This window comes from Micrasema longulum, unplaced genomic scaffold, assembly GCF_059751315.1.
Source record: "Micrasema longulum isolate JH-2025_06_02 unplaced genomic scaffold, ASM5975131v1 h1tg002472l, whole genome shotgun sequence".
Lineage (NCBI taxonomy): Eukaryota > Metazoa > Arthropoda > Insecta > Trichoptera > Brachycentridae > Micrasema > Micrasema longulum.
Genome location: NW_028279616.1, coordinates 57,883 through 74,024, shown reverse-complemented (window position 1 = coordinate 74,024; position 16,142 = coordinate 57,883). Strand labels below are relative to the sequence as shown.

The following is a 16,142-nucleotide window of genomic DNA, read 5'->3' as shown; positions in this document are numbered from 1 at the left end:
ATCGTTGGAAATATTTTTTTAATTCATCTTCTGCGCCTCCATCATTTCTTTCTTCACATCAGTAACATCGGCAAAACACTGATTAAAAGTGTAAATTTTATGATATAAGTGTATACGTAACATACCTATACCTAGTTTACACCTGCTGAAAGTCGGCATACCTACTGATGATAGTCACCGCATGCGCCTGCAAACAACAATCTAAAATACATAGATACACTCTCTGCATCCAAGAGAGTGAATCAACTTGTTTGACATAATCTCTGAGTGAATAATTTTACTGAGTGACACAATATTTTGTGAACTCTAATGAGGTCATTGATTTTTACAAAAAAAAAAATTGTTTTATCGAGCGATTGAAATTTGTTTTTAAATTGTTTTAGCTCAGCCTATCTTTTGTCTGCCTCGTGGTAATAATCCAAGAGGTCTCAGGTTCAATTCCCAGTTGATATAAAATATTTGTCTGTCATCGGCTGGTTAACACACTGCGTAACATTTACCATTCTGCCTATGTTTAAACTTCTTTCTTCTTTTTCTATGTTTAGATCTGATATATTTTATATTTTCACATATTTTAGTTTAGAATAAAGCGTAACACAATGCTATAAAATAAAAAAAAAACATTTTTCACCATTTGTTCAAAATACATTTACAAATTGACAACATTTAAACACTAACTTAATGTTTTTTTAAACAATTTATTATTATAATAATTTTAAGCAAGTAGCTTAAAGCTGATATGCTATTTCAATGAATTTAGAAAATATTTTTTAATTTTAGAGAGAGGAACTATATTACACGCCCAACCTATTTGAAGACACGTAAATGATTAAGCTTTTTTTTAGAGAATTTGACTCAATTCTTTATATTATTTATTTTTATTTACCTGTCCGTGATTTTGAAAATCATCTTTTTTTTGCGCCACAACAGACCAGGAGGCCCGATTAAAATGGCGACTTACAACACAAAACACCCGGGGATGCTATATCTGGCTCTTCCCTAAAATACTTTTAGTGGGTTGTTATATTTGCTAACTTTGAAACTAAAAATGTTGTAAAGCTTAAAAAATAACATATGTAGTCGCGATTGTACAACAGATGTACGAAAAATGCAACATTGACTTTCTTTAATATTTGATCTTGAAAAGGCTTTATATTCCAGGTTTGAAAAAAATTTAATATATATAACTAACGCAAATATCAAAGGATATACTTTTGTACTTATCGAGTTGCGACGTAAAGCGTAAATTTTTTGTTAAGTCGCTCTCATGTAATGTTGAAGAAAATCACATGCGTCATTGTTCTACGATCATGACGATATGTAACTGCATTTTTAACTTGTTTTCTCAAATTTTGTGATTTATTTATTTATTTTATTACCATAAATGGCAAACCTGCCTTTTACAAAAAATTATAATACTAACATATTTGGCTTAAAATTATTATTTTTTAAAAACAAATTTCGTTTTACCTTAGATTTATAAAAAAAATTAAACCTAAAAATTATACAAGATTTATAATTAAAAAAATAACCTAATAATTATACAACATGTTCAGTAAAAAGTTTAAACAATTCAAGAATAAATGTAAAAAAACAAATTGAATAATAAATTTTTTTAAAGTAATATAACAAGAAAATCATAAGAACTGTTTCATACATGGGCAAAGTGAACAAAAAATTGTATATATTATGAAATGCATGAATAAATAAATATAATTACCATTCACCGTCTTTGAAAAAGTTCAAAAGGTTTATTCTATAGGAACAATACCCTACACTTAATATATCAGATAACTGGGAATAACTATTGCCGAGTTCATGAAGTCTGTTTAATACGGCATTACAAGTATACACTGTCCGTGAATTGTTGCTACAAAACGGTGGAACCTGTCTAGTCATTCTTCCAGGCACCCTGAAGCTGATGAGAGATAATCTAGAGGGTTTTATCAGTATGCCGACAATATGTGATATAATAAGATAAGATACATAACTAAATACCTAAAGAAATAAGATTGTGAAGTATGTACATATATATGGTTGATATACATACAATATAAATAAAATAAAACAATGTTGACTACATACGTCTTTTATTTTTCATAAAAAATTATATATAATTTTGTGAAAGAATTGTTTAAAATACATACATAGGTACACTGGAGAGTATTTCAAGTATAACATCATTTAGATAGTATTAAAAAATAATTTAATTTCTTCGGAGTTAATTAAATTAGGTACACATTACACATTTTGGAAATAAAACCATAATATACAACAGAAATGTCACGTAACTATTCAAATGAACAATTTATGTCTACGCCACGCTTTGAAGGTCTATTTTATACATTTCTTTGGAATAATTCTGCCTGTACGGCGCCGTACTGTTGCAGATACAACTTATTGCTTTATACTATCCGACTGTCAGGGGCGTGCACTCCATATAGGCATTAGCAGTGCCCACTGCATACCTCGCGCTTTTCCATCCAATTACACCGAGTACAAATCAAGTGTATGTTGATAAAAATATGTATTTCTATGAAATAAATATTTTTCCTAAGAATTTTATTTAAGAAATCTATGACTTCTTAAATAATCCAATAGACAGCGAGTAAGGTCGGCAGAGGCACTGCTTAAATGTCTATATTTATTATTTTTTAACATTCATAGGGCTTTTACATACACATGATATAATACATAGGAAAATACAGTATAAATAAATAAATTCATATTATCCTTGTTATAATTCATATTGTGTATTCTCTTTTTCTCTCTTTTTCGTTCTCCTTTTATCTAAAACTTGTAATGTTTAAGAACGTTGTATAAATCTTGATGATTAGGTACTAACCTCAAAATCGGTCGACAGCTCAAAAATAAGTGGTTTATAAAAAATTATAAACAAGAAGATGTAAACAAATACAAGAAATAGATTTGAAACTGGTGGATAAAAAATGAATATATTTATATACAACATAAAAAGTTTAAAGAGCCGTTAATTATTATTAATTTCTGCCGACAGGAAGAATACACATTCCTTTTTTAAACTTACAAGGTATATGTTAAAAACATTGATCAGTCGTATCGGTGAATCGGCATTAATTAGACAATGATCGGTCACGGAGAGTGGTACCTATAATACTAAGGGTGAGTCGACCAGGCACTCGCATATTTGCAACAATCGAACATTGATGTTCACATTCAACACAATCCCGGTTATGCCTGGAATAGCTGTCAAAATTATCTCATTTAGAAAATGACGGCTAGAGCCGCCAGTCCAAAAGACATTGATAGTGAAAACTCGGCTATAGCCTACATGAAACTAAGTAATTATACGGTAAGAGATATTGTGTTATACGTTAAATAGAAATAGCAAGTCACCCAATTCACATCTGCTTTATTTGTTTGTATATTTAAACAATCAATGAAGTATGTATAATTTAAGTATTCAACCGGTATTAAATTTATAGTAGGAAATTCAAAAAAGGCTAAAATTTGTGATCAACTTATTCAATGTTCTTAACGTGAACCATGTAATCAATTTTCTTTATTTTAATGGACTCAATATCTTTTATCATCTACAGCAAAATCCCAAACTTCTCCCCATTCATGCTCAATCCAAATTTTTAATCAAACAAGATACCGAGGTCTGGCATATCTACAACTTTTTCCAAGAATTATGAAATAAGTTGCACCTAAAAACTTTGGGGAGCAAATAATTTTTTGTGCACCAATAACTAAGTAAGTTATGTATTCACATTTGATTCGAGAGTTTCACAAATGATGTGTGTTATTTCTTTGTAGACTTTTATATCGACAGCAAAAAGCAAAACTTTGACATTTGGAAAATACTATGTAATATAAAAACAAAATGGGCCCAAAATGACTGCCTTGTGGAAGACCACGAGAGGTGTCAAATTTAGCATTTTTGTTGTTTAGATACGATGACTTATTGGATAGGTAGGCTCGAAACCAATCGAGAACAACTCCACAAAAAAACAGATTGAAAATAATTTTTTTTTTGCTTTCACTTTGGTTAAATTTGTAGTGGTTTTGTTGAGTTTAATTTAGCGGTAAATTACTTAGGGTATTTATTTTTAAGTTGATATACGGAGTGCACACCCCTGCTGACGGTCATGTTCTATATACACAAGGAAATTAATCTCTCCACTAGATTCGTAACCCGCTCAGTTTCTTAGTTACAATTGATGTCCCATAATACATTTTGCAGGTACACTTGATTATGCTTCTATGATATACCACATACCAACTTTCGTAATATTTACAGACACCTAACACATACACTAGCGATGTGAACATTTCACTGTATCGCCATTGTCCATTCTGCTGTATGAACTATTCGCGCACTGTTTAGGAATAGTGCGTTAGTTCGTGTGCGGCGCAGGCTGGTGAATGTCCGCTACAGTCCTCTGTGAACAGAAAACAACATTTAATAAACTAGCAGATCCGAACCATTTTGAGGCCCAATAAAGAAGTCGGGTCCATGAAAAATTTCTAAAATACATTAATTTTTTACTTAATATTCCCGCAGCTTTATTAATTATAATAAATTATTATGCTTGTCAAATCTTTTTAAATCAACTAATTTATTGACTGTCCTGATTTACTGGAGTTGGTGTGGAGCTGGAGTAATCCAGTACTGGGTGACATACCCGCCATAGATCTCCTTTTTATTTCGCAAGTTCTAGCACCATCACATGCCTATTCCCAGACTACATAGATAGATAATGAGATGAATTTATTTATATTTGGTTTTGGACTTGCTAATTATAAATCGAGTTTAATCAATTTTTTTTAATTACTTGCTTATCAAATACCCCTAAAAAATTTTAGTTTAAAAAACATATCAGCTATTGTATTTTTTTTCTTTAAATTACTGAACACACCTATTTTTTAGCAATTCTTATTAAATCACGATGTAAAGTAAGTCAATGAGATGGTTGATATTGCTTAGTTCCGACAATTTGTTAAATATTTGGTGCAGTTTTAGCCAATGTACATCATACGAGTAGATCGTGCTCTAAGTCCAATCGGGTCCTTGTTTTTGTATTCATTGTCACCATTGCTGAAAATCTACTTTCACACCTGTAAGTTGTGGCGAGTGGGATCAGTATTTTTAGAGCTTTTTCGGATAATAATGGATACTAACCATTAATCTTTCGCCGATTGATGGCTAGTAAAATAATGTTGATAGCTGTGTGTTTTGGAAATCTATTTTCAGTGTTTTGTCTTTGCGAAGTCCAAGGAATTGTCTTAAATTTCTGTATCTGGAAATATTCCTTCATCCACTGAAACAGTTTTTAGCACCCGGGTATTAACTTGGCGATTTTGTTAATAATCTTATTTTGTAACAGAATGATGGTCCAATCTTTAAACTATTTAAAAAAATAAATGAATAAAAAGAAATGCGTATTATTAATATACAAAGCATTAACTTTGTGGTCAAACATTTAATAAAAATAAATACTTTTATTCTTACGATTTACCTAAATACTTAATTTTTTCAATTATTTTCAACATCTTGTAAATATAACTCACTATACGAAATAATCAAGCAGTGGTAGAGCAGTGTCAGAACTTCGGACCTCTGATTCGTGAGTCCGAAACACTGGCCAAGGGACCACAACCCTACTCAATAATACCTATTTACCGAGTTGGCGTTTATTTTGGAGAAATCCATATTATAATATTAATATTTAAATCAAACACTGATTTGGACACTTATTAGGACATTTTCAAATAAATGTAATATAATAAAATTACTAGACTCAAATCAGCATTTGGTTTAAATATTAAGATTATTATGAAGTACACTAAAACAGCCCCTTGCTCTTACCTTCAGTGGGTGATGTTATGCCGGTTCGCTCCCCTTGACGGAGGCTGGCTCCGCCAGTGGGAGCAGGCACACCAGAAGAACTGTCATATTATCACAGCCCAGCCCCCCCATGGCGCAATCGGGGGCCAGACACAGGTGCATGAGCCTCTCGCACACCTCGCTGGGCTCCGCTCCCTCTTTAAGCTGCTTTCCACAAAAGTCTACCACATCCTGCAATGACAATTGAAATTATTAGCCGCCCCAGAGTAATAGTAATCATCAATAATATCATGATAGTTATTATCAAATTTTAATTCAGGAGATGTAACACTGCCAATTATTTAGTTCAAATTTGGGGATTGTCTTTAAAGTGTTGAGATCGGGGATTTTTTTGTGCATAAATTTTGCCATATTCTAGCACTTTTTCACTCAGTTAGGCAGGAGACACTTAGACTCATATAAGAGTCACCCGCGCACAGGGCAAGTACACATGGTGACTCAGTGGGTTTTAAATATGTTATATGATTGAGGGTTATAAATATGGTTACAAATATGTTTTAATACCTTGTTTTTTTTTTTAATTCACTAATATTAAAATAACTTGTATTTTATTGAATAAAGACTCTATTATATTTTGTATTTATATTATAATTATTGTGACTGGATTTCTAAAATTTTTTAATTCCAAAAAAAAACATTTTAGGCTTAAATTTTGATGCCAAGACATGTAGAAAAATTGCAAATGTTTCGGCTACCATTGCACGAGCCATCTTCAGGGTAAAGTATGTGTTGTGTAATACCTACTTGCGAATGAACCTACTGTCGACTGCAACACGGTACAAACTACTAGTACATAAACATATCATCATTTTCTACACAACATACTGCAAGGTTAGTCGAAACGTCGAAACAAATTCAACCTTCACGGGATCACCCAAAAAAGACAATACATACCTACTGTTAAGTGATCGTGAAAATCTACGCACCTGGGCATGTTTACAAAGGAGAATAATTTGTTTTCCAATTCATTTATTATATATTTCTTTTACACATTATAGCCACATGTTTTTATTTTTATCTGAACTTTTTGTTGATATTTGAATCAATAAATTCATTCTAGCTGATAAGCAATACTAACAGAAATTGATATAGAGTAAAGAAACATTTATCAACTAAACTTACATAACAATTCATAAATCGAGATTTTTCATCTTTACACCATTTTCAGATATGTATTAACATGTTTGTCAAATAGAATGAATTGACTTGCAGTATGACAAACACAGGGGATACGTCCCACGCAGTACTGTGTAAAGTTTACTAAAAAAGAACAACAATGGATAGGTTTACTCGTATTAAAATGAATTCCGGATTTAAAAAAAAAAGTATTTTTTTATTATTTATTTTTATTACGTATTTTATTATATCAGTAGAGTCGATTTTCTGTTTTGGATATACAAGATTAAATATATTTTTATACCTTCATAAAATTAATGGGTAGAGATTCATTTTGTGCACTTCAAATATCTATGATAAGTATTACTTCAATAAAAAAATACGATTTGAAAATTTCTTTCTCCATTTTTTAAACCAAAACATGCAATTGTACGTTTTTGTATGGTGCGGTGCGTTTCAATGTTAAATATGCCTCTGTTGTTAGTGTGTTAGTGCCTGTAGGTGAACTAAGTAAACATACAAATTTTGTCCGTGTTAGTAGGCAAATAGCAAAGTTAAAGATAAAATGGACTGTACACTGGAAACACTTTTAAAGAATTCTCTAATGTTAAAGTCTGATAAATAATTATTTTTTCATACTCTCATTCTTATTGTTCCTGTTAAAATCCTCAATCCTTGAATGATTCAAAATGGCATCCGGTTCTGCTTTTTTTTTACGTTTAGTATTGTGTTTTTTTTATCAAATTATATTGTAAAAAAGTTTTCAAGTACGAAAAAGCATAAAGTCAAAATTACTAGTTATTAGATATTTGAGGTTAAAAGTTTGATAGACGTTAACAATTAATTTAATAATTAAATGGTATCAGGCCAATTATAATAAATGCTACATTGATTCGACAACTACAATAAAAAAAGTTTTTATAAAAAAAAAAAACATTTCTTCTACATTTTTTTTCCAAATAATAAGAATATTAACAAATTACAAACAGGGATGGAGAATACCTTAAAGTAGGGAATATGGAAGTCATAGGCAAAATGGTGAATGTTACACAGTGTGTAAAGTGGCCACTTAAATCAGCCAATGACAGGTCATAAGCCCTGTAAATGCCTAGACTTCCATATTCCCTACTTTAAGGTATTCTCCATCCCTGTTTGTAATTTGTTAATCTTAATGACTTAAAAACTGGCAGTGCACAACGGAGTTTTAGTCCCAACACTTATGTATGGAAGTGAAACATGGAACTGGCAGAGGAAGGATGAAAGCCGAGTGAACGCGGTTGAAATGCGATCTCTTAGACGAATGTGTGGGAAATCAATGTATGACAGGGTTACGAATGATGAAATCAGGCGAGAGTGTAAATCTGAGACAAGTATAATTGATAAGATTAAGAAAGGGTCTCTGAGATGGTTTGGTCACGTAGAACGAATGGACGACGAGAGAATGGTAAAACAAGTATATATGGCAAAAATGAACGGCAACGTTAGATGAGGACGACCAAGGAAGACGTGGCATGATCAGATAAACCAAAATCTTAAGTCTGGTCATGTCAAAAGCAGACAGAACCGAAGGGCATGTATGACAAGATGTATGAATGTGGAAGAGGCTAGGAGTGTATGCCAGGATAGACGTGTGTGGCGGTCCATTCTCTCTGCCTACCCCTACGGTAAATGGCGTGATGGTAGTAGTAGTAGTAGTAGTTAATGACTCCCGGGGGGGTAAAATCCAGTCTTTTGTCTTCAAATATTTAGACAAACTCAAATATTGTAATAAGAATATTGTTATGCATTTTCTCTGAGGCATAATACCATAGTAAGGTACGATGCTAGTCACATGTTTTATTTTGTTTTATTATTTTTTATATTATAATATATTGCTTTATCAAATGTCGGGTTTGTAATAAATCAGAGTTTTACATAAGTATTTCACTACTCATTTTACCCACGAAATATATAGTATTACTGCTACGCACTATTAAATTAATGTTCCAAAAATAAAACTCTTTTTGCACGGTGTTATTTCGAGACCGTGCAAAACGGGAGTCCGGTGTAATATCTTAAATTAAAATATTGGATAAATCTCACCTGACTGGAGAGGACGTCCCAGATCCCATCACAAGCGATAACAAAGAAGTCCCAATCTTCTGTTATGTTATGGACCACCACATCAGGAAAGGCTTTATGACAAAAAAAGACATTGCAATATATTCAGAAATATATTAAATTAAACACTTTAAGAAATCACATTAATTTATTTTGAAGCACTACTTTAGTTAGGGAAAGACCAGATTTGTACATCTACAGGAGTGGTATTGTGAACGATTTCCCAATTGTAAAGAATGCTTTTTAAGCGCGTATTTAGTACATAAATCTTGTTTGAGGACTGTTCAATGTATGAATATATAATATTAATTATTGAATCGGCATTAACGTTGTAAAATAACATTTTTAAGTATGGGCTTGAATAAGTTCTTGCTTTTTCCTGACAGAAGTGTTATTTAGCTTTTTACATCGGACAATACTACAGATGACTTCATCGTGAAACTCCACCACTATGCTTGAAATGACAGTATATTTTATTCCGCCGAAGTGTAAACAACATATTTTTTCATGGTGTTAAACATGTTGAATTTCATGCCAAAAAAAAATTATTTGTGGGGAATTTTACTGCATTACTTATTTTTAAATCTTCAGCTAAAGTACATAGAATTCTTGTGGAGACTTACGGTGACCATACTTTGTTGAAACATCATCATCATCTCTGCTCTGCACAATGAGATGTTAGATGTAGCGTATTATGAGCACTTCAAACGCAACAAAACCATCATGGGAGATCGCTATCGACTACAATTGATGCGTTTGAGCCAAGCATTGACGGAAAACGTGTGCTGCCATATGATTTAGCAACATGTTCCGTTAGAAATAAAATTATGTTTCTATAGCAAAAGCAGTTTTGATATTTGATCTTGAAAATAAAAAAAACCTGCATATTTGACTTTAAAACAATCTCACTTTGAACGAATAAGTAACCTAATGATTTACAACACAAAACAAGCAAATAGAGGACCTCATCAAGTAGTAAAACTTATTTACTTTAGTATACATAACAAAATAAATTTCACAATATATTATTTTCGGGTTATTGTAATTAGACACACATGCATCAGCTTTAAATCAATAGTGTACTATTATTTTTCATAGTTAATACTCATTTTGATATTTCAACACAATGGAATGGTATCCTGCTCCAATTATATCACACATCTGTGACTCACAGTCGTCTGATTTTGTGAATCATTATTATTCTTCTTCTTCTTTTGCTGCTCCTACCGGAGGCTGGCGAAGATCATTCTGAATTCATCACGATCCTGGGCCAGTCTAATCAGCGCCGCTGCATCCGGCACACCAAACCACTGTCTAAGATTTCTGAGCCATGATGCTCATCTTCTCCCATACCCCGCCTGCCCTCTATCTTTCCTTCCACAGTAAGGTAAAGAGCATACTTCTCATTGCAAAATGTGACAAAAGTATGCTGCTATTCTTATTTGACGGTGGTCAGCAACTCCCTCTCTTTATTTGTGAATTATAAAATAGGTAATATTTTTTTGGTTTTGCTAGTTCAAACAGAAGGTGACTAAACTACTCATAAATGAGTGGGTTTACGTTTAGACCCATTTGTTTCTTTGTAGACGTCGCTCAGTACGCAACTCCTGATTTGAATTCAACTATACCGTGTTGTGTGCTTTTAAAGTGTAGAAATACTGCTAGGATCTTAAAGAAACAGGATGCAATCACATTTCATATGTAATTAGCAAATGAATGTGTATGTAACGAATGCATTACTTAAAAATTGAATTATTTTTCCATCCGTCGATTGTCGAAGAAACAAAATGAACATTTCGTTAGTGTTGCCAGGGTAGTAAATTTTTTTACCCTACTTTGCTCATCTAATGAGAGAACTAATGAAAATTGGATCTCGGATTAAACAACTCTAACGTGGACATTTGACCGACATTATCTTTAAAACATCAAATATTATTTAACATTTAACATGATATAAAAATATCCATTTTATGTAAAATAAAATTTGTTTTATATTTAAAGTTTAAACTTCATTAATTCAATTACTCTTATTAAATGCCCCTTTACTTATCTACTCTGTTGTGTCAATCAATATTTCCGTACGACAATATAATTTCAGAGAAATTAACAGATTGCTTTTTTTTACCTTACGTTTGTGTTATAATTATATTTTTTCGCATCGTGCAACATTACGCGGCGGCATCACGAATGCGCGGGGCGAAAGTAAGGCATAGTGGGGGAATTATTGGACACAGTCCGATGTATTCAAATATGATTCTACGCTCCTTCTGGACTATTCTTAATTCTATGGATATAACTATCAATGTGTAAAAAATGAATTCCAAGACTAGTAGGTAATTTTTATGGTTCAACTGGGCCTTAACAACATCATCATCATCATCATGAAACCCTAATCCACACATGATGGTGCATAGGACGCTGCATTGGAAAAGTACATGCAGAGTATCTCAATCGTGTGTTACAGGAAGATCGGTCTTACGCTCCAAAGAATCGAACCCAGGATCTCGAACACGGCAGGCGAACACGCCAACCACTACCCTACGAGACGGACTTTTCTGCACTCAATTATCCTTTTTTAGAATTTTTACATGAGAGAAGACAGCCAGGTTCTAATTCACACGCAGTCAATTATGGCTCTCTCCGGCCACTGTCATTTTTGAGATTCTTAGTAATACGACTGCTTCTGTTGTTTTACGTAATAATATTCAGTTTAAACATAGCCATCTCCTGTATTTCTGCTAAGAAAACAGTTAGAAACTCGTTTATTATATTCTCCATTTATTATTAAACTATGTACTTACCTTTTATAAATTTTTAAAAAAATAATCTTTTAAATGCAATGTAACCCGCAGACAAGCCTCGGTTTTGAAGGAATGAAAATGCTATTATGTATGTTATTTTATTTGTTAAAATAAACACTTTTTTTGAAAAAAATTAAAAATATGGTTATATTGATTGCTTAAAGACAAAAAGAGGATTTAGTCAGTTTCACTTAAAATAAATATAGTCACGTTTGTTTTTTAGCGTCGCAATTGTAAATAAAAAGGAAAAGTTATTGGTTATGATATGTTCTTAAGACTGTAGGCGCGCTGAAATAATTCTAACAATATGTTAATTTATTTGTGAGTTTAGAGAAATACTTTGAGCTGGATGCACGTCGGTATGAATTGGATATAGGACTGTGCAAATACATAAAATAACTCACCAGTTACAATCTGTTCCTGCGGTGGGAGGTGTGCATTGGCTTTGAATCCGAAATCGCCGAGAGCACGAGACAGGGCAAGGTTCCCGTTGACACGGTTAAATTCCACGTGGCCGCCGCCCGCTACGATGCGGCGCAACTCGCGCTCGTCGTTGGGCTTGTGGTCGGCCGACAGCGGCAGCGCGCGGCCGCGCACGCTGGCCACAGCGCGCGAGTCGCCCACGTTGGCACAGTAAAGCACGCGCTCGCGCACCAGCACCGCCACGGCCGTGCTGCCGGCCAGCTCGCGGCGCAGGCCCTCGTCCGCCTGCATGGCGGCGTCCAACTCCAGGAAGCCCTGGCGCAGCGCTTCGGCGATGTCGCCCAGCCGGTACTCGGCACGCCGGGCCACGTACTTGTGCAGGTGCTTGCCCGCGTACTGCGCCACCGTGGCCCCTAACCGCAAAATGGATTTTATTATTTATTGAATATGTAAACAGATACATTTTAAACAAAGTTAATATTTGAAGCACTAACTTCGTGATTTACCATATTAAATACTGCTATGTACACTGGTACCTCTTTTTACACGAGGGATAAGCAAATGAAAACTTGATGTAATCATAAAAAAATCTTTATAAATAGGAATTATTTAATAAATTTGTAAATCAGTAACGCCTCACTTTTTTGGAACAATTTTTTCATTACTTACAATTCCTACCTAATTCAATCGTATGATGTAAAATTCATTAAAAAATATACCAACATTTTATTTCTGGAACTGAAATTAATGCCACAGTGCACTTATGCACCACCTAATGGTATAATAACATTTTTTGTTCATTGTTATGTACCTAGAGATTATTTTGAATAAATTAGCTTGGGAGAAACCCAACTTAACAATAATAGATAACAACAATATTTTGAGTTTGTCCAAATTTTTGTAGACAAGGACTGGATTCAACTCCGTGGGGAGCTGTTTATATTAACATATCACAACAGAGATGAAGAACATTTAAGAGAAGGTAATATAGAAGTCCAGGCATCTACAGGGCTTATGACCTGTCAATGGCTGGTTTAAGTGGCCACTTTACACACTGTGTAACATATAAAGGTTAAACATATAAAGGTTAACAAATAAAGGTTTCAGCTCTTTAACTTCACACACATCAACAGATGAAAGAATTGAAGGAATATAGATGTTAAAATATAGGCAGAATGGTGAATGTTACACAGTGTGTAAAGTGGCCACTTAAACCAGCAATTGACAGGTCAAAAGCCCTGTAGATGCCTGGACTTCTATATTACCTTCTCTTAAATGTTCTTCATCTCTGTTGTAATATGTTAATTAATAGATAAGGCTAGAGAAAACCAGATTCAACCTAAACCCACGGAAGCAGCAATAGGATGTTTGATGATTGTAATAAGCTGCCACCATAGATTTATTTATTTATTTATGGACTTATTTAGTCCATTTTACAATGGTAAATACATTTCTTTATAATATATACAGGTACAATATCTTGACGTATCTTCACTTAATCCTCTTAATGTCAATGGTACTAATATTCAATACAGGAAAACAAATTTAAGTTAGGACAAAAAATTAAACAATAATTACTATCTCTAGACAAGATCTGGTCTTAGTGATTGTTTAGTCTAGAAAGACTTACACCAAAAAAGTCCAGCTCGAGTTAACAATGCGACACAATGGGGACATTGGTGCATGCAAGTAATAGTTTGTGTTGTGCTGATCAAGGAACAGCACATTTTTATTTCGCAACCGGCAGATCGGAACATTGAATGCCACTTGTTCCAGTAATGATGGTACATCAATTAAGCCATTTAGTAATCATCATCAGTGGCGCTACAGCCCGTTGTGGGCCCTGGCCTCCAGAATTTGTCTCCATTCGTCCCTGCACCCCGCGGCTCTTCTCCAGTTCGTCAGGCCAATCGCTCTTATGTCACTTTCCACATTATCCAGCCATCTTAATTTTGGTCTGCCTCTGCTTCGTCTGCCTTCCGGAGTGGTAAAAATAATATTTTTTCGGGTGCGGTTATCATTCATTCTGTGCACATGGCCCAACCATTGTAATCATCTTATTTTGATGAATTGTGCAATGTTGGGTTCGCCATACAGTGCCTCTAATTCATGATTAAACCGTCTTCTCCACACTCCGTTTTGGTTGACAGCACCAGCACCAAGCCATTTAGTAAATTAAACATTAATATGGATTTAATGTTATTTCTATGATTTAAAACTCTCGCTCGCTCCTCGCGCTGCAGCCCTCTCGCCCGATGTTGCCCTCTCGCCCGATGTTGCCCTCTCGCCCGATGTTGCCCTCTCGCCTGATGTTGCCCTCTCTGCCCACACACTGCTCTACTCACGACGCTCCGCCCTTGTCATTTGTCTTTCTATGCATGTTTAGTATAGCTAATTATATCAACGTCATACGAAGAAATATACATCATTCAAAAATGACGCGTGCGTCTTGTGTGAGCGCTGGATGCATACTGCGACCACACGATTATGTGGCCAGCCACTCGCGCTCATATTGCGGTCCTTTGACTCGCGCTCAAAAACCGACAAAATAGGGAGCGGTGGGCACGACGAGGAGCATGACGAGTAATGTTGCCACACTACGTCTCCGCCTCCTTTTCTCGCTACTTCCCATGCCACTCGCCGAGTGTGTGGCAGGCCCATTAGAGTTAGATGGATATTTGAGGAATGAACGAACTTACGAAAAGAAATTGTGACAGAATAAGCCTACAGCTTTAAGCTGCTCACTTAAAATTAAAATAATTCGATATTACGTTTACTGTATCTATTTTCTGTGGAAAAAAATTTACTGACAATACCATGAAGCGGTATGTAATCCTGCTAAGGCTGTCTCTCATCCTATTTTCTGTATCTGCCATATAAAAACTCACCTCCGTGGCCGTCGTACACCGCGAAGAAGGCCGCCTCCGGGTCATCAGGCAGCGACAAGATGTGAGTGTGGGAGTCTTCCATGGACACTCGCCAGCCCTGCATGCAGGAGGCGCCCACCTTAAACTGCGCATCTTCACACACGGACGACTGCTTGGCCGTCACCGGCTCCGACAGAGTCTGCCCCATCTATCTAGACACACCAACACACGGATCTACAATCTAGAGTATCGTCAGTTTCCCTTCAAAATTACTACGCAAGAATCCAACTACTTACCAGTAACGGTGGAAATCTTCGACAAAACGGACCTCTCTAGGCTCGTAAAATAAAACGGTTCCAAGTTACTTGTACGGCATAAAAAGGAAAACAGTTAAGGCGCGAGGAAATATCGATAATACAACCATATCTTTATTCACGCGACATTTGACACATTGTTGATAAGTACGTACATTACATTACAATAAACTAAATGACCAATAGAGAATGAGCATGAGCAAAATGGCCAATTCGACCAATAGAATCATATTTAAAATTTAACTGTTCTCTGTTCGCTCGGTAAAAGTAGGTAGGTACCATAAAATTCACAAAGTTTTTTAAATAAATATATTTTTACCAATATTCTTTATTTTTTATGAACTATGCGAATCTCTAAAAATTTTTTTTTAAAGTAACCCCTCCTTTTTCTTTTGCCTAACCTTTTTATTTAATTTACAATTCCACGTATTCTTTTTAGTTTTTTTTTAGCTTTTTCACCTCCCAACTGGGTGTTTTAGCTAGTGTCAAGTTTCGAATTATATTTAGTTAAATATTTACACATGTTTTAGTCCAATTTCACCTATCAATTTATTTGTCACCAAAAGACACGCATTAAATCGTACATTTTTTTTTAATGACAGTGTTTCAAAACATGTTGAGTATTTCATTC

At 34.4% G+C, this 16,142-nt stretch overlaps 1 protein-coding gene across 1 annotated transcript; it reads right to left on the bottom strand.

Moving 5' to 3' along the window:
* Window positions 1–2,761: 2,761 nt before the first annotated feature.
* Window positions 2,762–15,676, bottom strand: LOC148272115 (putative protein phosphatase 2C T23F11.1). Its single transcript, XM_088240519.1, has 6 exons — window positions 15,494–15,676; window positions 15,219–15,409; window positions 12,312–12,743; window positions 9,089–9,180; window positions 5,852–6,061; window positions 2,762–4,424 (listed from the first exon to the last, which is right to left on the bottom strand). The coding sequence occupies exons 2-5, from the start codon at window positions 15,403–15,405 to the stop codon at window positions 5,867–5,869; spliced, it is 906 nt and encodes a 301-aa protein (XP_088096645.1). The 5' UTR covers window positions 15,406–15,409; window positions 15,494–15,676; the 3' UTR covers window positions 2,762–4,424; window positions 5,852–5,866.
* Window positions 15,677–16,142: the final 466 nt, after the last annotated feature.

Bases quoted from the DNA above. Each gene is read 5' to 3' on its own strand.
- LOC148272115 (XM_088240519.1), bottom strand. From the start codon at position 15,405: ATGGGGCAGACTCTGTCGGAGCCGGTGACGGCCAAGCAGTCGTCCGTG. The intron at 12,744-15,218 runs GTGAGTTTTTAT...TTTTGCGGTTAG, and splicing joins GGTGTACGACGGCCACGGAG to GGGCCACGGTGGCGCAGTAC. The intron at 9,181-12,311 runs GTGAGTTATTTT...TTTGTCATAAAG, and splicing joins GCAGGAACAGATTGTAACTG to CCTTTCCTGATGTGGTGGTC.